General features: G+C 46.3%; 2 protein-coding genes across 3 annotated transcripts in view; one reads left to right on the forward strand and one right to left on the reverse strand.

The window, feature by feature from the left end:
* Positions 1-15,559, forward strand: part of XDH (xanthine dehydrogenase) — a 55,845-nt gene extending 40,286 nt beyond the window's left edge. Inside the window, exons 27-37 of the mRNA XM_075413125.1 lie at positions 1,531-1,676; positions 2,245-2,326; positions 2,613-2,708; positions 3,447-3,575; positions 4,584-4,658; positions 5,515-5,567; positions 6,723-6,837; positions 7,495-7,560; positions 9,309-9,497; positions 10,810-10,977; positions 11,956-15,559. Coding sequence (XP_075269240.1) covers positions 1,531-1,676; positions 2,245-2,326; positions 2,613-2,708; positions 3,447-3,575; positions 4,584-4,658; positions 5,515-5,567; positions 6,723-6,837; positions 7,495-7,560; positions 9,309-9,497; positions 10,810-10,977; positions 11,956-12,006 — 1,170 coding nt within the window. The 3' untranslated portion in view covers positions 12,007-15,559. The remainder of the gene's footprint in view (positions 1-1,530; positions 1,677-2,244; positions 2,327-2,612; positions 2,709-3,446; positions 3,576-4,583; positions 4,659-5,514; positions 5,568-6,722; positions 6,838-7,494; positions 7,561-9,308; positions 9,498-10,809; positions 10,978-11,955) is intronic.
* LOC142360484 (carbohydrate sulfotransferase 9-like) lies at positions 15,548-19,223 on the reverse strand. Of its 2 annotated transcripts, none has more exons than XM_075413127.1 (2): positions 19,073-19,223; positions 15,548-17,610 (listed from the first exon to the last, which is right to left on the reverse strand). In XM_075413127.1, exons 1-2 carry the CDS (start codon positions 19,170-19,172, stop codon positions 16,799-16,801), a joined length of 912 nt encoding a protein of 303 aa, XP_075269242.1. In that variant the 5' UTR covers positions 19,173-19,223; the 3' UTR covers positions 15,548-16,798. The 2 variants fall into 2 exon arrangements, 1 of the variants encoding a protein (XP_075269242.1); XR_012763094.1 differs by lacking the exon at positions 15,548-17,610 and adding an exon at positions 18,311-18,554.
* Positions 19,224-22,337: the final 3,114 nt, after the last annotated feature.

The raw sequence follows: 22,337 nt of genomic DNA on the forward strand, positions 1-22,337 counted from the left end.
TCATTAAAGTTGGAAAAGACCTCAAGATCATCAGGACCTACTGTAAACCCAATACCACCATGCCTGCAAAACCATGTCCTGAAGTGCAGTATCTACACGTTTTTCAAACACCTCCAGGGCTGGTGACTCCGCCACTTCCCTGGGCTGCCTGTTCCAATGCTTGACCACTCTTTCAGTATAGAAATTTTTCCTAATATCTAATCTAAACCTCCCCTGGCGCAACTTGAGGCTAGTTGCTGTCATCCTATTGCTAGTTACTTGGGAGAAGAGATCAGCACCCACCCCACTACAACCTCCTCTCAGGTAGCTGTAGAGAGCAATAAGGTCTCTCCCCTCAGCCCCCTCTTCTCCAGACTAAACCCCAGTTCCCTCAGCCAGTCCTCATAAGACTTGTTCTCTAGACCCTTCACCAGCCTTGTTGCCCTTCTCTGGACACACTCCAGCAACTCAATGTCCTTCTTGTAGTGAGGGGCCCAAAAATGAACACAGTACTCGAGGTGCAGCCTCACCAGTGCCGAGCGCAGGGACATGATCACCTCCCTACTCCTGCTGGCCACACTATTCCTGACGCAGGCCGTTGGCCGCCTTGGCCACCTGGGCACACTGCTGGCTCATGTTCAGCCGGCTGTCGACCAGCACCCCAAGGTCCTTTTCCGCCAGGCAGCTTTCCAGCTGCTCCTCCCCAAGCCTGTAGCATTGCATGTGGCGTTGTTGTGACTGAAGTGCAGGACCCGGCACTTGGCCTTGTTGAACCTCATACAGTTGGCCTCAGCCCATCAATTCAGCCTGTCCAGATGCCCCTGCAGAGCCTTCCTACCCTCAACAGATGTATGCTCCCGCCCAGCTTGGTATCATCTGCAAACTTACTGAGGGAGCACTCAATCCCCTCATCCAGATCACTGATAAAGACATTAAAACTGGCCCCAAAACTGAGCCCTGGGGAACACCACTTGTGACCAGCCACCAAATGGATTTAACTCCATTCACCACCACTCTCTGGGCTCAGGCATTCAGCCACTTCTTTATCCAGCAAAGCATACACCCATCCAAACCACGAGCAGCTAGTTTCTCCAGGAGGATACTGTGGGGAACAGTCTCAAAGGCTTTACTAAAGTCCAGGTAGACAACATCCATAGCCTTTCCCTCATTCACTAGGTGGGTCACCTGGTCATATGAGGAGATCAGGTTGGTCAAGCAGGACCTGCTTTTCATGAACCCATGCTGGCTGGGCCTGAACGCCTGGTTGTCCTTCACATGCCCGGCGAGTGCACTTGGGATGAATTGCTCCATAATCTTCCCTGGTACTGAGGTAAGGCTGACAGGCCTTTAGTTCCCGGGATCCTCCTTCCAGCCCTTAAATGTTTTAGTCCCCATTTTCCCATAAATAGATATTCGTCTATTAATTTTCTTGTTCTGTAGATTGAGCAGAGGAGTGAAACTAGGAACCAACATGCTTTTGATGTCATCCATTAATAAGACCTAGTCTGAAGCATTGAACTTGGTATGTCCTTTATATGTCCCTTTTGGAAGGTGCGGAAGCTCAATCTTTACAATGAAGGAGACCTGACTCATTTTAACCAAAAGCTGGAGGGATTTACTCTACGAAGATGCTGGGATGAATGTTTGTCAAGTTCTAACTATCATGCCAGGAAGAAAATAATTGAAGAATTCAACAAGTAGGTGTTCTGGAACTGTCTCTTTACTGGATATACCTCTTGCCTACCAGCTTCTGAAGTTCTCTTAACAACTTGAGTGATGTGAAGTCAGACCATGTATTTGCAGAGTGACTTCTAAGAATTTCTCTTTTTGAAATTCCTTGAGGCTCACTGTGGCAAGAAACCTCTATCAGTAACCTGGTAACTTAGATAAGGCAGGAATCAGACCTAGCGTGACATGGTTTTGTAAGGGGATGTGGGTCTGTTGTGTCTAGCTAGACTTCTCAGATGGCTACCAAGGCAATTTGTGTAGGCTTTCCAGTGCCTTACAGTCATTTTTTGTTGGCTTGTATATACAACTGAATAGATAATTGCTTCTATAATGCCTGGGTGACCATATTCAGTTTGGTCGCCTTCTTGTTGGGACCCACAAACAGCCTAATCTTTCATAAAAATTATTGATTGACTTGGCCTATATTGCATTCAGGCATTTCATTTCTGCTTTGATACCCAAACTGTTGGAGCGAAGCATGGCACTGAGTTGTGATGAAAGCCTTGTGACTATACGAATAATGTTCTTTCCTTGCAGGCAGAATCGCTGGAAGAAGAGAGGGATGTGTATTATTCCTACCAAATTTGGCATCAGTTTCACTATCCCATTTCTGAACCAGGTCTGTAAGCGTCATTCATTTCTTCAGTACAGAGGACAGATTTATGCTGCCTTCCCCAGTCCCTCCTGCCTTTGTACCAAACTAGAGGTTTTCAGAGAAGGTAGTAAATGAGTTAAGAAAGAGCACACATTTTTCAAACCAAAATGAGCAACATAACAATTACCAGTTGATACTGTCTAAAAGACAGCACAATGCAGCTACATTTACTGTAGTTTGTAACTACAGTCTACCAGGTACTTTGCTAGTTCATTTATGATGTTTCTTGGATTAATGTTCCCTTTTATAGGCTGGAGCTCTCGTCCATGTGTATACAGATGGCTCTGTGTTACTTACACATGGTGGGACTGAGATGGGTCAAGGACTTCACACCAAAATGATCCAGGTAATAATGAGTTTGGCCTTAACTGAATGAGACAACTTTTCAAGAAAATTACACTCACTATAGTATTGCCTCAGACAGCTTGACGCTTCCTCTGTGTGTGTGCAGAGGGTAGCAAATCATTACTACTTCCTCTTAATCATTTCAGCAGCAGTGCTAGATTTCCAGAGTATTATTACAGTTAGAATATTAGAATTAGATTATCATCCTAACTTTTATTATGTAGATAACACTGGTCACCACTTACAATCTGGAGTCTCTGGCAATTTCTTTTCATCCCATAAAACTACAGTTTACATATATTTTATAGAAAAAGTAGTCATATTGCAAACATTTGAATATGCTAACATCTTTAGCATTAAAAAGGCCTAAGGGAACGATATTGCTTTGACAGGGAAATGAAAGGGACATCTAAAAGGGCTCTTTATGCTCTGATTCTTATAACTGTCGAGAGAAGAATGTAGTCCCACAATAGTGAAATGAGCACCTGTCATTTTGGCAGGAGCGTTACATGTATGTGCTCACACACATTCAGGCTGTGAAGGGCAAACTTAACAATGTTCTGGCTAGCTCTCTATCACCAAATCAACAGAGTCTCTCAAGAAAAATGAAATTTAGGGCAGGAGGGGGTAGATGTTGCAGTGTGGATTCTAGCAGTGTAAGCAATGTATCGTGCTCATGTAATGATCATGTTCATCTACAAGAGCAGCTGCTTACCAATTATTTACCTTTGCTCTGCAGGTTGCTAGCAGGTCACTGGGAATCCCAACCTCCAAAATTTACATCAGTGAGACCAGCACAAACACTGTCCCAAATACCTCCCCGACAGCTGCATCTGTCAGCGCAGACATCAATGGAATGGCCGTCCATGTATGGAACTAGTGGGTTATAAGCTGGGACTCCAGAACATGAAAAGTTGACATGTATTTATCTATTGCTTAAGGAAAATATAACTATCAAAAGGCATTTCCAGGCTAAGGATACCTCATAATTTCTTTACCTGCTATAACTACCAGTGGTGTTAGATGGTGAATGAATATGCTTTTTTTTTCAAGCTGTTAGAAATCTCCTTCAGTCCTTCTGTAGTTCTGAAATGGAGTGTTTGTGATTACTCAAAATAAACAGAACGAAGCATCCATTTAAATAGCTAGCTTCTGAGTAATTAATGTAGCCATACCTGTAACAAATATATTGTGCTGCAAATATTAATAGGAGGTGATTTATGGGCTCTGCTCCAGAATCAAAGAACTCTAGGTGTTCATGCACTCAGACCAAACATCTTTCTGTAGCAATGGTGTGGTCATGACTGTCTCTGGCGTGGTGGAGTTACGAATGCATATATTTGCAGGGTATGTGACCTCTCCATTGAAAAGAGGAATTTAGTACTGGTCATTCTCAGGTTTAAAAAAGAGAAAGCATAACCTGCAAAGTAAAAACATCAGGCTGTTTTTATTTTCTGCACGGCTTGTCTGAGTAGGTTGAATTTTGGCAAGAATTCTTTTTTTTTCTTCAGTGTTCTGGGATCGTCTTGCTAGCTATGCTACCGTGTCCTGTTATGACTTGGTACAGATAAAGTTACTGTATAAATGGGTGGGTTTTTGGTATTTTGTGTCATGGTCCAGAAAGCTGTGTGCTGTATTTGGGATTTCCTTCTGCTGTCAGCACAGCCAATCTGCTTTAAAATCCTTTTCAGTCAACATTTCTTCCTACATAGCAAGACATCTGTTAGTGAACTTTGTTCCTTTTTATGATATGCCAAAGTCCTAAAGGCAATATTGATTTAAACAGAAGGTTCTTTGTACCTCTTATAGGGGTCTTAATACTATAATCTGATTTTTCAAATCTAAAAATATTGTTTTTGTCTCTCTTTGTTTCTAGAATGCATGTCAGACTATCTTAAAAAGACTTGAGCCGATCAAAGAGGCTAATCCCAAAGGATCCTGGGAAGACTGGGTAAGCTGTTTGTATCTGTGAGACAAGTGGGCATTGCCAGGGATGTTTTAATTGGCAAACTGTATATGCAGGTATATCCTCCCGGCCTTCTGCACCTTGCTAGCAAAGATTTGAGCAAAGACAGTGAAACAGAAATCTGGCAAGGGAAGTAATCAAAGCTTGCAAGAGGTCATCCCAAAAACATTCTTGATGACTTTAATACTGAGATTTCTCCAGATTTCTGCAGCCTACCTATGACAAACTTGACCATATAAGAGTCTTGAGTGATTACATGTATCTTTCTAGTCAGGCTATAATCTTGGACAGAAAAAACCACGATTTGTAATGAAGGGATTCTATGACAATAATGACTCTTTGTTGAGCTGCCATCCACCTTCTGCAGTGCTCCTTGGCTGCGATATCTCTGTACCCTCAATAACAAGAGATTGATGTTCTGTAAGGCTCTCCAGCAATTTTCAGATCCAAGCTCTTATCTTCATGGGAAGAGCTTTGAGTTTGTGATTTGGAAGTCACGACAGCATTTCCCCTGGCCTCACTAAAGTCAAGATGACTGTCAGTTTAACCTTCGTCTCTGAGGTTGAAAGTCTAACCTGTAGCTGAGAGCTGAACAAACACTAGCAAGTACTATCCCTCTGCCAATGGGCAAGTTGTGCCCTTGGGTAGCTGCTGACAGGGCTGTTTGGGGAAGCAGCTGCATCATGATGTTTCCCTTGGCACTGCTGGCACTGGGTAGGGTGATAGCTGTCTGTCACTGGGCACCTTCTATTCATACTTTCCTGGAAATGTGTTTGGGGTAGCTATTTTGCAGGGACTGGCTGGACAATTACTGTTTTCAAACTCTTTTTCACTTTGCCAGATTAAAGCCGCCTATGAGAACTGTATTAGCCTGTCGGCCACGGGGTATTATAGGTGAGTGAATATTCACACTGCAGAGGCACAGCTCTTACTTCATTGCATGGATTGCAACCAGGGAAATTCTGGGAGGATTTATAGTCCCTATGCCCCTGTCACTGCTCTAAATTAGGGCTGCATTCCCTTTCCTACCTGGGAATGTTAAACTGAGGTTAACACTCTCCTGACTGGGGAGAATCAGTTTCTAATGGGGCACAGTTCTTGGGGCCAAGTTCAGATCTGATGTAAATCTGGAGTAGATTTAACTTTGCTCTAGCTGACCTAGGTCTGAGGAGGCATAAATGGAGTCACAGGTTTGCCTGGGGCTCTGCTCTATGTCAGCCTCATGACCTAGTGTTGCACTAAAACAGTCATTCAGGGAAAAAGGGCGCAGGGGTTGTCCTAGAGGACAAAGCTACTTACAGCACTAGGCTGGAGCAGCATCGTGTCTGTTGTGGCGTGAGCAGATAACAGCATTTTCAATTTCATTCTCGTACTTTAAAGTCTTGCTGGTTCCTGTGCAATTCTGAAATGAGGCACTTTTCTTAGTCAGCTTTACTGCTGGAGGAAAGCAGAGATCCATCACCTTTGAGGCAGAGGGGTTGACACAAAAAACTAAACACAGTGTTGAGAAAAGCCTATTTAGGACTAAAACAACATGAGCTCATTTCTGTTGCATCTCTGAAATGTGTTCGTCTCAACCAAGTGACCATCAGTATTTTAATAAACCGGTTTTCAGATAAAGTATAAGTAGCCATATACAAAGTTTGCCGTGAACTGTGCTTAAAACCAGTTCTTAGCTTAATCCAGTTTCTGGTTCAACTTGATTATGCTCTGAAATTTAATGACCTCCAAGAAATGTTCAGCTGCACTCTAAAAGCGAAAGATTTGCTACTGAATTGGTGGGAATGAGTTCACAATAGTCATCACAAGCCCTGAGATTCATGGGAAAATAAAGATGGCTAGAATATTTCAATAGTTTCAGTCAGGTTTTGGAATACAGAGCAGCTTGAGCAGATTTCTGTTTAGAGTTGTTTACACTTTTCATTTCTGCATTGACTTGACAGAAAGGATGGAAAAAAGTGAATAAGGATTTCAGTAAGTTGCAATGTGTTTGTATTCATTTTGACTGTTCATGGAATGAAAAGTGGTTTTGTTTTTCTTTGTATCAAGAATTCCTGACCTTGGCTACGACTTCGAAAAGAATGAAGGGAAACCATTCTGCTACTTCAGTTATGGCGTTGCTTGCTCTGAGGTTGAGATAGATTGCCTGACAGGCGACCACAAGGTGAGGGGTTCAGCAGTGAAATAGCCCTCTGTGCTTAGGTGAAGGAAACATTCACAGGGAGTTAGAACAAATACTGGGTGTCAGCCTGTTCCTAGCTGTCATTGGTCTGGTGTGACCTTCAGTAAATTTCTTAACTCCTCTGTTCCACAGTGCAATAATCCATAAAGTACAATAAAATGATAATTATCTACCCTGCAGGGATATTAGGACACCTAATGAATGATTGCAAAAGTTATTGGATTTATTTAAGCAAGAGACAGCGGTACTGTGTTAGCACAAAAGAACAGAAACGTACTGGTATTGCGTTAATCATTAAAAATAGCACTGAAGACTTTTCTAAAGAAAGAAAAAAAGAAAAAAAAATTCATCAGAATCTGACCTAGATGGTTATGGTCAGGTACAGAGCACTGACACTAGCAGCTTGGAACTGATATAAATTGGGTCCTTTGGATCTCTGGGGAAAACTACAGTGAGTTCCTTTGATATACTTTAGGGATGAATTCAGATTAAAAATCAGCGTGAAAAGTTGAACTGAAATGGATTGTTGAACACTGGCCAAATGTGGGTAGTGGCTAGATGCATTACTCTTCCTCATACATGACCATGGTGTACCAGTCCAATGTTCTGTGCTAATTTATTCTTTTTTCTGCCTTTTAGAACATTCGCACAGACATTGTTATGGATGTTGGTACCAGTCTGAACCCAGCCATAGATATAGGACAGGTAAGTGAAATAGTGTTGCTATTTCCACCATGTTAAAGCCATCACACTACTCTCAGGCTTTTCTGGATGAGCCATTATTCCTCTCCAGGTTTGTGCCTTTGCAAACAGAGTATTTTAAGCTTGGGCATCCGGTGAGGCATTTTAGACTAGCTAGGAAAACTAGTTTGACCTACACTTAACTATGTAATAGGCACAGAATTATGTAGGGAAATATCCTGTGGGGTTGGTTTTGCCTTGGATGTTAAGACTACAGGATATTCTCCACTTAGCACCACACTGCTTTTCAGCATCTGCCTTGCCTAAGGAATGAATCCAGATAATACTAATATGATGGAGTAACCTCATCCCAGACTTAGTTTCTACAATGTGGCATGTGAGACTAAATCCCACGCCTGATTTTTTTACTCTAGTCTGTCAATATCAAGTCCCATTTAACTCAGTGAAAATTCTTCTGTGAATAAAGAGTTTGGTTGGTAGATTCTGTCCTCCAACTACTACTGTGCAGGGATCTCAGTGGGAAGTTGGACCAGTCACTTAGCTTGCAAATTCCTTGGGTGGGGACAAGCTTACTTGCATATCTTGTGCAGTAATAATCACAATGATACTTCTCAGCAAATAAAGGTAATAAATGTAGGGTTGTTTGGTATACCAAGAAATTAATTGTTAGACACTTGCACATGCTCGTCTAGCCATCTTAGCTCCCTTGCTAACTGTAGATCTTGATGTAGTGTAACTACAGTGAACTGCTGCAGGATTTGGGGTTTACAGGAGAGCATGAGTTGCAGAGCTCTGCTATAGTTAAAATGAAACGTCTTTGAAAGCAATATTTTTTCTGAAAGTTTTTTTTTTCTGGAAGTGGCCAAGGGGAGAAGGATCCTTTCTGTCTTTGCAGCCTGTCAGTTTGGGTCTGGAAGTAAAGAGATGGGCTACACAGAGTTTGTCAAAGAGGTCTCAGTTTCCTGTGTTCTTCCAACAACAGCTGCAGAGAGAAAGGATGTTGTATGATTGCAGGAAAACAAGTACGCAGAGCTGGGTTAATGAATGTTTGTACCAAATATTTAGACTGGTCTGCTTTGCAGATCTCTCTGTGGGCTCAGAGAGCAGAGCTTTTTCGAGTAGGGTTGTTCAAGAACATCCTCCTCTCATAGCTGCTCCCCTTCTTTTTTTTTCCCTCCTAAAATTTACAGTAGAAAAATTATACAAAGTCTTTAGTACTTGAATGGATATGGGCGTATTGTTGCAAGTGTCTGTGCTGGTGACTTGCAAATATGTAGTACCTAAGAAAGCATTTATACTGAAATAGAAAGCGTAAAGTAGTTTGTCTTCAGATATGTCATCTTCAGTCCTGTTAATTTTCTTGTCCTTTGAAGTATCAGCAAGTACGACTCCTTCAGTGTTAATCTGCTTGTGAAGGAATCAATATTTTAGCACTGATTTTCTCTCCCCCTCCACCCCCCCTTGCAGCATCAGAAAATTCCTGTCCTGTGTTTACAGCATATCTGTTTGCAAGTGTTTGTAAATTGCTTCACCTGCCAGGGAAATGCAGCCATATCTATACGGGAACACAGGAATTGTGCAAAGATGCAAGCTGTACTCAGCAGAAGGGACAAAGGTTTACAGATGAAAAGTGGGAAATTAGTCAGGAGGGGCGGGCTGAAAACTGCAGTGAAAATCATCACTGGCTGTTCATGTGCAAGGAAGAACAACAACAATAAAAAGAATGTAACCTTGTTTGGATGTGTTTGTAGATAGAAGGAGCATTTGTCCAAGGCCTCGGGCTCTTCACCATGGAGGAGCTGCGCTATTCTCCTGAAGGAAACTTGTACACTCGAGGGCCTGGGATGTACAAGATCCCAGCATTCGGAGACATCCCAACAGAATTCTATGTGTCTCTTCTCCGTGACTGTCCAAACAGCAAGGCGGTTTATTCATCCAAGGTATACTTACAGGATCTGCAGGCCTCCTACTGCTCTATAATTCTGTGAAATTGAGTGTGAGAAAGTGATGATGCATGTGTCTAAATAGTTAATCTTGTTATGCTGGTTTTATTCTGGGGTCAGGATGTTTTCCCGTTCCTTACCAGAGATATGTTTACTATGCTTTATAGTTAGGAAGAACTGAAATAACCTGCACACTGCTGCTCCCTGATTGTCCATTAGGGAGAACTGAAGTGGCTTTGCTGTGCCAGCTCTTATGTAGCAGAGGCTGCCAGCCTTCTCCTGCATGTCAGCTCCCTGGTTACCCTTCCCTGGTGCCAGAGCCACCACTGGGGATAACATTTCCAGCAGTGTCATTTCCTCAGATCTGACATACCAAGGTCTTGTGTCTGAGTTTTTGTGTTTTGCTTTCTTTATTGTTTCACAGTGCTCATGTTACCCTTAAAGGTCCATTACTAATCCATGTGTCCTTCAGGTGTTTCCGCTACAGTCAGTGCTGTTCTCTGCAGGTAGTGAGCCCTTCTCTGCACAGGGAAGGGGTGCCTGTACAGCATCGATGAATTTGCTTTACTTACAGTGCAACAGAGCCTTTAGAGAGGCCACTCACCATCCTTATCTGTATATTCCTGGCCTGGCTCCTTACTGTTTCCCTTCTCATGTCCATCCATCCACAGGAACATCTTTATCAATGAGGAGAACTTTTGGGTGATTAGTGCTGATGACAGAAAGAAGAAAAAAGGGGCTGGCAGGGACCTCAGCACTAGATAATACTTGTGTAATCCCTGAGGGAGGCATTCCTGCTGCTTTGCGGGGACCTCCAGCGATGGAACATCGTGCTCTCTGTCCAGACATCTCACCACTGACTTATCTGAATTCCCTTTGCTGCAGTTTTAGCACCATCCAAAAGGTTGTGGGAATGGGCTAGTCTCTTTTCCTTTATAACAGCCTTGCTGTGTTAGAAAGCTTATGTTTTCCTACTGTCTCTTCTTTAAATGAACTGGGGGTTGTTTTAGCTTGATCCTTCCTCACTGGTCACACCTGGCAGACTAGGGGCTGTTTCAGCTTGGTGTTTCCTCACTGATCACATCTGGTAGACTGAGGTTCACATCTGGAAGGCAAGGGGCTGTTTTGGCTTGGCCTTCCCTTCCTGATCACACCAGGGAGACTGAGAAGTCACAAAGAAGGAATGAGGAATGAGAACAATTCCTGATTGTCACCTAGGGCTTGCTCATCTTTCTGTTAGCCTCATTAGTGTTTCCAGGGCCAGGACTGTTTTGGGCTGCAGCCTCACCCTTGCTTTTGTTCTGTCTAGGCTGTGGGAGAGCCACCTCTGTTCCTGTCTGCCTCGGTGTTTTATGCCATTAAAGATGCCATCTACTCAGCAAGGAAGGACTCTGGCCTGACTGAACCATTCAGGCTGGACAGCCCTGCCACCCCAGAGAAGATCCGCAATGCTTGTGTGGACATCTTCACCAAAATGGTAACAGCTTCTGGTTTCATAGTCTGCTCCCTAGTAGGCCTACCCGCTCATGGAGCGTGTGTGCTGGTCACAGTGGCCCAGGTCTGGGATTAGAGCAGGATGGGGGGAGGCTGTGGCCCTACTTAAAGAGCTGTTTTTTATTTCATGGGTATTATCGTTCACCTAACATGCCACCAAATGAGAGACAACTCCAAAGACCAGCATTGCTAGGGCTCCCATTGCAGGAAGGGCTGCTATACAGTTACCACTGAAGCTGCAGTTCATCCCTCCACCCTCCAGGTGCTGCCTGTAGAACAAAGGCACTGACTTCTTGTCCTGATGCTCCTGACCATCATCTCTTAGGGGATCACCACCACTAACATATCTTGCAGGTCCACTCTGCAATTTAGTGGTGTCTCTCGGGTAAGGAGACACCTTATTGTTCTGCTGAACATTATGACCACAGGAGCCTCCTTAGAGGCTGCAGGCATGATATGAAGGAGTGCAGGATTTAACCCTGTGACTGTCTCTTCATGGACTCCTTCTCTGTCACTGTGTTGTGACAGGGCTGCATAGGATTGGGTCCCTGCAGAGTCCTGATGACTCCTGTGACTCTGAAAACACAGTTGTTTGTCCATGTGGGCATCTTCTAGGCTTTCATCAGTTTGAATCCCGCTGTGGTTAACAGCAAAACCTGGTCATCTTAGTCCTCCTCACCTGATGCTTGCATCACTCTCTGGGGAGAAGGACTCAGAGATGGCTTTGAGAACTTGCACAAACTGTTGACTATCAAGTCTTCAGCCAGAGCCAGGCACAGCCTGTAACAGAAATGCCATGAGACAGGCGTCTCTGTTTTGAAAGACTGAGATATGAGCTCAGATCTTCAACAGTATAAAGTCACCTACCTTAAAGGGAGCACAACAGGGCACACCAAACCCAGGCTAAGGCCCTTCTTTGTTGCTGCTGTTGCTAATTTTTTTTCTCCTCTCCTCTTTACAGTGCCCTTCTGCTGAGCCAGGGACCTTTAAGCCATGGTCTGTGCGTGTGTAAAAGTGAAGTTTGAGGAGCAAACTATTCTCGTGAAACTGTGCTTACACCAGAGGGACCACAAGGCAGTAGGACTATAATGGAGAAGAAAAAAAAAAAATCTGTGTTCATGTGGCTCATCCACTGATTCAGGGAGCTTTCACATTTAGTTGCTCAATCATTGTTTTCTCTACAAAAGGGAATTGCTGCCAGATTATAGCTGTGATGTAAACTCAAATGAAGAGTAGTGGAAGGTGATGTTATCCAGGTGTAATTGAAAAACCTTACAGGTTTCATTTAAAATTGCTGCAAGGATGGGAGACAAGCCACTGTGAAATGGTAGGGTGGTTATTTCTTCTTTTCCTGCTGTTGGGAAGAGATGGATCACCTTGTGATGCTATGCCGAGAAGGACTTAAATGCATTGAACCCAGACAAACAGTCCTCTAGTGGAGATGGGGGAAGATACGAGAGGCACGGAGGGCTGGACCCTGTTGTGTCTTCTCTGCACACAAAGCCAGATATATACTAGAGGAAGGTAAGGAGGAATTTTGATGTTAGCTAATGAAGATGAAGGTCTTACCTATGTAACAGAAGTGGTTCAGAGGAAAACCCTGAATTGTGACCGGTAGCTGATTTATCCCAAGTTAAATGAGAATTGCTTTTTCTACACTGGGGCTTTAATGAATTTTTAGTTCATGTGCTACCTTGTCTTCTCTGATTAGAGATAAAAACTACAGAGATACCAAGAGGACTTTCAGCAAGATGCTGCTTCACTTGACACAGCCTTCTTCCTCCTCCACCTCTATATCTTTCCCCCATCTTTTAAAAAGGAGAGGACATCAGAGAAGGGACCTTGAGGTTACAGAGAAAGTTGCTCATCGTTGTTCCCAAGGCAATTTATACCAGCCCAGGCAAGGGACAGGAATAAGATGGACGCATCTGGGGATTAGTTGGCTCTGGGTGCCCTCTAGGGTCAATCCCTTGCTGTCATGCTATGGCCTTGCCTTCTTTTCAAGACAACTCTTAGTTTTGTTGAATGTAAGAGAATAGGTACGTTTTGCTACAGGGACTGCTTGTATGAAAAATGTGCAGACTATGTGATGACCTCATGCCTTTTGGGCTGAATGCATTTCTCATGTTGGATTTAATTCTGGGCTTCCCTCTTTGCAGGTTTTGTCACTGTGAGATTTAACACTGTAGTATCATGTTAGCTCTAGATGATGTCAGCCATGTACTGTACCTGCTCATCATGTGCAAACTTTTATCTGTTTCTCTGGCCCACAGCTTTATGAAAATGTCCTTTTTATATTTTTGCACTCCCAGGGCCACCAAAACATATGGTGCAAGAGGATGTAACTCCATTGCCTTATACAAAATTTTGCTCACGTATGTCCTGCTTAAAATTGGCCTCCATCTTAGGACTTAACACTGTATGCACAGTTTGAAATAGATTTTTGAAGCACTCCAGAGCATATAGTTTGGAAACGTGTAAATTTATTTCTCAACTTAAAATATTATGGTTCTACCATCTAGAAAAATCTGCATTTGTATATCTGCATCGCAGAAAGTGTTTTGTGCCTGCTGGGCTTATTATGTAATTGTTTTATTAATTGAATTATGATATTGGTGTTTCCTAAGCTCTGAGGTACTCTGCAAGAATACATGTTTGTTTTGTCCTGAAAGTTGGCATTATGTAAAAAAAACTCTTAGAGAAGAAAATGTGGGTGGTGAAACACTGGAACGGGTTGCCCAGAGAGGTAGTGGAGGCCCCATCCCTGGAAACATTCAAGACCAGGTTGGACAGGGCTCTGAGCAACCTGATCTAGTTAGTGGTGTCCCTGCTCGCTGCAGGGGGGTTGGACTAGGTGACCTTTAGGGGTCCCTTCTGACCCAAAACTTTCTATGATTCTAAGAAAATGTGATCATTTGTGTGCAAGAACAGCTATTGGAACCTGTGTATTCATGTTCTTGGATGTCCAGGAAGGGATGCAAAATACAAAGTCTGTAAGGTAGCTTGGTATTGGCAGTGTTTCTGTGGCATTCCACCTCATGGGATGGCTGGACATGCTCATTCAAACCAGGCCGAGAAGCAGTACAAAGGGAGCGTGATGTGTGTTAATATGGAACACGGGGAGCTCCAGGCAAAGAGTTGCGATATCGAGGAGCTTCCAGCGTCATCTCGGGGGAAAGCTGCCAGTGTTGATGAGAGGCCTGCTCCCTGTGAGGGTCCTGGGACGTGACGGGATGTCACTAGCAGGATGAGTTAAGTGCTCTTTATCCCCCGTGAGTCTGGGAACACCTTTTTCATCATTTCAGAATAGGTTTGCGGTGACTGCCCAGTCAGTTGAAATTTTTAAAATGAGATGTATCGAGTCTCTCTGGTACTTGCTTTGTGCATTAATTTGATGTGTATTTGCCAAGTTACATGTATATGCAATGGTCGGTGCAGGCTAGTGCAGTGCAGACCTTAGCCTGTGGAGCCATTTTTGCTGCAGCATCAGTGACCTGCTGTTTCCCAGGCACCATTCCTTGCCCTCGAGCCCACCCCAGCTCAGGGACCTCTTCTTGCCCTTCCACAGCCACTGGCTGATGGGAGGAGAAGCATCTTCCTTTAGGCATGCACTGGAATTGAATGCAGATGATATCAAACACCTGAGGGGAGGAGGGGTGGTAGTGGTATAAAATCAGGGTTGCAAAGTAATTACAGAAACTGGTTTTGAGGGTGTAGGAAAAAGAGACATTTGGAGACTAAAAGGAATTAATGAAGAGATCAATGTAATACCTGGCTGGGCTGTGGGTGGCACAGGGACCCTAAGGAATATGAAGCTGCAATTTTCATTTCATTTCACCTCTGATAGTGTCTTAACATTTCGTACATTGCTTTCCCATGGAACGAAGTGCCAGATACCTTGGGGGAGGACTGGGACCTGCTGCGGAGGGCTGGGAGGAAGAGGTGATACTGCTGTAGGACAGCCCAATTTAAAATGTGTCTGTACTACGAAGCTGCCTGAGAACGGCTCTCCCGCTGTGAGTGCACAGCACTGTCCTCTGCTAGGTGCTGCATCGGGTCTCTTCATGCACATCGTGCTGCGTGGGATTTCAGCTTGCAATCACTGAAGGGAAAGCTGCTTATGAAGAGAAAATGTTCCTTTCCTAGTACTTTTCAGTGAAATACAGCATGGATGTGTGACTCTAATGTTACATATAACGGGAAATTTGCTGCTTCTCTCCTTCCAGGACTGTATCCTCAGAAGAGAAGCTACGCCATCTTGCTAGACTGTAAAGTATTACGCACAAGAACGGCACTTTAGTAATTGCTGTAGCTGGATAGTTTGTGGGAGGATGAAAGGAGGCCATCTGATCTGATGTCTTATCACTATTAATTGCGTGTTCTTCAATGAGAGAGGGAGGCCAAGTCTGCGGTAATTGTTTTAGGTCAATTCTAATCAACAGTTTTCACTATTGTTCTTTAATGAACATTGTCAAATAGGTGTCTTTGTCACATGATTGTATGTGGAATTCTCTGTGAATGTCACAACATTGCAAAATAAAGCTAAAAACTATTCTGGAAACTACTATGCTATGGTAAAAGCCTGCCACGATTTTGAAAGCTGGACAACTTCATCTCATCCTTGGGTGTTTTGGTAAGGATGGACCCTTCCCAGAGGCTGTGAGGCAGAGCAGCTCAGTGGCCAAGGCTGGGAGAGGGTGGTTGGTTGCTCCAGGCTACCCAGCCGGATGCAGCAGGTGAGCCAGCTGGAGAGCCTGGGCCTTCATCCAGGCCATGCTAGTAGCCAAGTCTGAAAGAAAGCAGAGTTGGTCCTTGTGCTTCTCTGCCAGGAGGAGCTTGCAGTAGCCATGTTGTTTTCCGCAGCAGCACAGTGACGCATCCTGATGCTTCTAGCCACCTCCACTGGGCCCACCAGCGGCTGAGACAAGGGTGGAGGGCTGGCTGTCCATGTGGCGTGGCTGCTACCTGGTCCAGACTGCCATATCCTTATCTCATTGCTAGTGAGTAGAGCTGAAAGCTCAGCTTGGCCCATTTGACTCAGCTCTGTGGAGGGGAGAACCTCACTCAAAACTTGTGAATGGAGCAAGCATCACATTGCTTTCCTGGGGCCCTCTTGAGCCTAATCATGCAGCAGATGTGAGCTCATAAAACAGGAACAGTTCACACAGATAAGACCAAATGATGGGCTGGGCGGGGCCTGGTCTTCCCCGAGCATGAAAGGATTTAGGGATATCATCAGTTTTTCCCCAGGAAGGCCTGCCATGCTGCGCCATACCTCACCTACTCGTGCAGAGTAGACAGACTCCAGATAATGTGCTCCTTTGGGAGTGCTTCTTGCATCTGCCTGGGGAGATTTGTCACAAATAAGACATTGCCAAACTTCTTGGCCAAAAGACAGCCCAGAACATAAAATGGCAGCGCAGGCGGAGCATGTGCAGATGCTGCTGTAGCTTGCTGTGGGTCCAACCCAACCTACCCCAAAACGTGAGTTTTGCTGAGAGCTGTTTACCCCATCCCAGTTCGGTTCATGCAGTTTTTCCAAGCCCCAATTCCATGTGTTTTGCTAGCGCCTGCTCCTGCGGCATTTAAACGCAATTCAGCCCTGTGAAGAGCCTTGATACCCTGTCACTGTAAGTGGTCCAGTTCAGCTCTCTGACATGCCTACTGGAGCTGGCACATGGACATGGACAAATGTGTTGCTTGCAGCCATGAAGCAAGGGTCTGTCTATGACCCGGCTGGTATCTCAAAGTGCTAGCATTTGGATTAACGCTCTTCAAAACAGTCCCTCCAGTTTGAGGTATTTCTACCAGGTCTCTGGGGTGCTGAGAAGGTCTGACAGCAAACTGCTAGAAAACAGGAAAGCAGAAAGGTCCCAGCGGTAGAAATGAGACAATTGCTTCTTCTGTTGGAGAGACAGCTCGCTGAACATCTGCTCTGACAACCAGCTGTAGGTCCACCGCACTTGGGTGTCAGTGAACTCGCGGAGGGGGATGTCTGCGGGCAGCCCAGCTCGCCGCAGCAGATGACCCAGCTCCTGCCTGAGGAAACCAAACATCACCACATAGTCATACTGGACGAGACAGGGCCGGCAGAGACTGACAAGCGGTTTCCAATTCTCTCTGGCGTTGTGCTGCCCGCTGTCTAAAACGTCCTGAACAAAGCTGCTGAAGGAAGGGCTGCCGCCCATGCCTTGCATGAACGCGGAGACCAGCCTCTGGAAAGGGTCCCTGACAAACAGCACTTTGGTGTAAGACCCTAACATGGCTTCTATCGCCGTCAGGTTGAACTCGCTCAGCCGTGTCTCCAGAGCATGGCTCTGAGGGTAGGGAATTGGCACCTGGAGTGTCACGTTTTCCTTCTCCTCTAGCTTCCCTAAAAGCTGCTGCCACCCCTCCATCCCTGTCGATGGCACTTGGCAGTAGAGGAGGTCCAGTTTGGTGCTCACCCTCAAACTTGAGAGCAGGTGGGCTCTCTCTTCCTGGCTCCTCGGAAGCGTGGTGACTCTGCCTGGTTGGCTGCAGAAAGCTCTCAGTCTCTTCTTCCTGAGCTGCTGAACGTGAAGGAAGGTGTCCAGTGTCAAAGTGAAGCCCTCCTTCATCTTGGGGGACACGTCACCTGGGAAACACCAATTGAAGATAGGGGTGAGGAAAGCCCACAGCGGACCTCTGCCCTGAGCCAGCACCCCAGCGCAGGACGCAGTGGCAGGCTCTTTTCCAGTTATTCTAGCGTGGAAAGAGTATGACATGAATGAAGAAGATGGGTAGGAGAGGGGAGGCCAGCCCTGCCTGGCAAAGAGCTCAGTTTTGCTGGGGAAATAGGTTTCTGTCCCCGTGAACACGCAAGCTCATGGACACCCAGACCCCACTTTCCCCAAACTGCTGTGTCTGGGCACGGTCTCGACCGTAGCTTTGTGCTGCGGACCCTGTTCTCCACTAAATCATAATTTTTCCTTTTAACTCCTTGCTTTTGACCGAGCTTAGCTGAGGTGGGTTTACCAAAGAAAGTCAGAAATATTCTGACAGACTGAGTGGTAAATTGGTTTGTAGCTACAAATACACAACTCCCTGCAAACTCTTTTGCATCTGTTAATTGGTTAACACCAGCTATCAAATGTATGGAACGCAAGAGATTACTCTTCACAGCTCCGGGCCATTTAGGAATTCAGCTGACATAACTTCTTGCATCACTTCCATATGTAAATTTTTTTCTCCTGTAGATAAAAAGGCAAAAGCAAATAAAAAGCAAAAAGCAAATAGAAGCAAAAAGGCAACAGATCAAATACAAAAGGCAAAAACAAATAAAAAGGTTCCATGACAGTCGGTTTAATTTCGCAAAGTTCAGCTTTGCTTCTTGCTCTTTATCTTCTCATTTTGGATGTGAAGGGACCATAGTGAGTTTGAATGCGGAGGATGAAGGCCTGTCTTGCCACTTTGTTTTTAGCAGCAGCATGTCTGCCTCATCGCTCAGTGTAGGCATTTGGCAGCCCTGGGGAGACAGTTAGCTTGATGGTTTCTCCGCGGTCCTTGGAAAGTTAAATATTTCCCATTGATTTGGGGAGGCTGTCGCGCAGGGAAAAGCAGCACGGTTAAAATTAGGAAAAGGACGCCGGGAGCGCAGGAAGAAACGCAGCGGTGCCTGAAGCTACCCTGGGCTGCTCTTCGATTTGCCCAGAACGACAGTGTCTGCAAAACCTAGTGATGACTTTGCCCTGGATTGACCAGGACCAGAGGGGAGGGATGCATATTTTAGGCAAAGGCGACATTAATCACTGATTTGCCTGCTCCCTCCTGCCTCCCCAACAGCATTTCACCCTTCACAGCAAAGGTTTGAGGAGTTCCCTCCAGCAGCCTGACACCTGGTTTCCCCACCACACCTGAGATCAATGACCCCACTAAGGACATAAAGCTGCAGGGTTCCCCAGAAAGGGCTTTCTCTGCAGGTTCTCCTGCCCCTGGGGCTGTGTAGGCAGCGTTTCCATGCCACAGGCATTTGCTCCCCAAGAACCTCCAAAAAAAGCTCCTGCGCAGCACTGAAATGCTGCCAGCCATGAAGAACCACCACAGTACCCAGATGTTACCTCCTTGGCCGGTGGTCGGGCTCTGGAGAAGCAGCCTCCAGCCCAGGAAGGTGGCGATGCCCAGGGCAGCCGAGATGACGAGGCGGGGAAGGAAACGCATTTCTTGGGTGCTGCTGTGGTGCTGGGAGCCGAACGCCGTGCTGGTGAGCAGATGGGGACCGGAAGAAGGGTATCAGGGAACCTCCTGTGTTTATTTAAGAGGAAACACACCCAGAGCTGGGTTAAAGTACTGTTTGGGCAGCAGCTCAGCTAGGGGCAGGGAAATGGCCTGAGGCACAAAAGGTGCCTCCTGCCCTGTGTTTACAAGGTGAGCTTTTTGAGGCTGAATCTGCCTTTTTAGTCAATGTTCATGCCACCCCCATTGTTCAGCCATGCCAGACGGCTGCAGTCCCTGTGAGAAATGAGCTGCACACCCACGTCCTCATGCAGGGTCCTGTGGAGCCAGGTGGGGTGAGGTGTCCCATGTCCCCTGAAACACCTTGCTCTCTGCTGGCTTTGCTGCTCTGCTTCTTTTTGTCGAATGCTGCCGCTGTGGGGAGCGGTGTGTCTTGGGATTGGGGCTGAACAAGCCATGGGGCTGGGGCATGGGTCCTGCCTCTGTGGTGCTGGTGGATCTGTTGAGGTGGAAGCTGGGGCAGGAGAGGGGATGTGATGGGACACATCCAGTGTAGCCTGGCAGGTCCGTGACTGACCAGGGATGGTAAGCTCTTAGCTGTTTCCCATGCCCTTTTCGCTGACGGCTGCTTAAAATTTGTGAGTGCTGCTTGTTTTGTGAGAGCAGCCGGAGACCCCAGGCAGAGCCCAGGCCCCGTTGTACCAAAAAGGGGCCGCACACACATGCGGGCGAGCGCACACGCTGCTACTCCCCTTCCCCAAGGAGACGCAGCCTGACTGGGGCCGGTGAGCGTGACAACCATGAAGACCGAGGCAAAAGGGACTGCAGCAGCCTGGGGAGCGTGACCCGCTTCTGTCCAACCCCATGGTTATTGCAGCCACAAAGACTGCAATGTTGGGAAGCGACCCTGCGTGGTGGAAACCCACTCCCGGGAGGTCTCAGTGGAGCCTGGTCTTGTGCCACGGGTGGATTTGGTCTCTTTCAGACAACCGTGATTTTCCCACCAGAGGGTGCTCCATGCCCAAGGAACCCCTGCATGCCTCCAGTCCAGCCGATGGACTCGGACTACACGCAACGCTTCCCCAGTGCCACTCAAAGAACCAACTTCATGGCTGTTGTGGCTACGTTTGTGACTTTTAAAGTCTGCTGGGTCTCCTTCCAGTCCTGGGAAAGCTGCTGGGACTTTGGGAATGGCTGTGAAATACTTTTGATCTCTCAGCAAGAAGGATATGTCTCCTGTAGGTGATGGGATCCCCATGTTGGGAGGTCAGGTTTTGGGACCTGACCCTGCTGCATGTGTCCCTGCAACCTGTCCACCCAAACCCAGGAGAAGCGCAGTACAACCCTGAGGTCAGGGTGCATGAGGGCAGGAGCGAATGGCCACCCTTTGCTTCTTTTCCCAGCAGAAGACACGCACTTTACTTTGAGCTGCAGTGCCACGCTTGGTCCTTCTGGCTCGATCGGTCTTAGGGCAGGAGAGTGCCTGAGGAAGGAAAAATGTTAACTGAAAATGATTGTTTCTTGTGTTGCTGTAGTGTTGACCACCCCACAAGGGCTGCATGATCACTGGGAAGTGACTGCGGAGCAGGGCTCTGCACAAGCCAGCGCACCCTGCTTTGTCCCCAGCGCAGGCTGGCTGGTGCGGAGAGCGGTGCCGTGTGCCCTCCCTGCTCCGGGTGACCAAACTGGGGCTGAACAGGGCTTCTCCTCCCCAGCTGAGCGCAAGGAGGTCCGTTTTATTCATGGTCTGCAGTAAGGTTAAAGAGCAGAAGAAACTCTGCAAGTTCTCTCAGTTAAGCAGGTGGCAGCAGCGTGTGCCTTCCTGCATGAAAATACAACATTTCAGCAGGGACTGTCCCAACTGCAGCCCTGGCAAGCAAAAGTGCAGCTGAAACTGGTAGGGAGAAACACAGTTTATTTTTATTTTCCAGTCATAAGGTGAAAGCAAAGAGATGCTCTCTGTCTGAGGGGCAGAAAAAAAAGAGTGGAAAAAAACCCCCTTTGCTTTGCATTGCAAGGGAACAGCACTTATAATGTTTTATCAGTATGGGTCTCTTCAAAGGAGCGTGAGATACAGCGTCTGCGAGCTGGAGGAAACTGCTCCTGAGCTGCTTGGGGCTGGTTCTGGGGAGCAGCTGCTTTGCTGTGTCCCCTTCAGCTGAGGGGCTGCGGGGGGCTTGTGCCCCAAATGCAGATTTCCCTTCATTAATGAAGCATAACTGGTGAAGTTTGCTAACGGGAGGTTGGACTCCCCCTTGGTGACTGGCGGTGCTGGGGCTCGGCTGACTGGTGATGCCCTGTGGGGCCTCATGGGTGCTAGCATGCGGAGGCCGCTCAGATGCCCGTGTGAAACCCGTGTGGTGGTCACCATCTTCCTCCCAAGCAACAGCAGCACTAACAGGCTGGGGGTGTGAGGACCTCGCAAAGCTGGCGTTACCCTCTGACTGCAGAGCCACCTCCCAAACATGCCCAAGACCACAGCAGAGGCAGGTATGGGGGACGAGAGAAGCCTCTCCTCTCTCTCTCTAACTTGTATCTGCCATTTAAATGCTTAATGAAGTGATTTTTTTTTTTTTTCCCCAGGTTGCCTTTTGTTTTTTTGTGATGAAAAATTTTTCTCAAGTGTCTGTAGACAATCTTTAAATTTAAACTTACTGCTAGACTTCCCTTGCTCATCTTCCATGGACCTCTTAGAAGGGGCCAACAAGCCTGAGACTGCAATTCTTGAATGGAAAGGCTTCCTGCTCTATGTTGTAGGGGGGCAGCACCCTTTTTTGGGAGCAGAGGCTGAGCCAGGCATGGAAACGCACTTGCACCCTGCTAGTTAATGCAATTACATGAGGAATTAATTAGGGAATTCATTTGAAGCTTCACCTTATTTAGGAAAAGTCTTACTGCCATGAACATGAGAAAAAACTGTTCTTTTTTTTCTTTACACCAGCAATAGGATCACCAAATAAGGATTTCCAGATTTAGCCCCACCGATGGCTCAGACTGGATTGCTTCAGGCTCCCTGTTTTTTCTCGTAGGACACAAACCGTTTGGAGATATTCTTATATGTTAGTAAACATCCTGGTCTTCAGCCTTCCCGCATTCCTCCCACACTTCCAAATTTTGCAAAGTATTGTCTTGTGTGACCGTGACCCGCGG

This window comes from Opisthocomus hoazin, chromosome 2 (assembly GCF_030867145.1).
Source record: "Opisthocomus hoazin isolate bOpiHoa1 chromosome 2, bOpiHoa1.hap1, whole genome shotgun sequence".
In the NCBI taxonomy this organism is placed as follows: Eukaryota; Metazoa; Chordata; class Aves; order Opisthocomiformes; family Opisthocomidae; genus Opisthocomus; species Opisthocomus hoazin.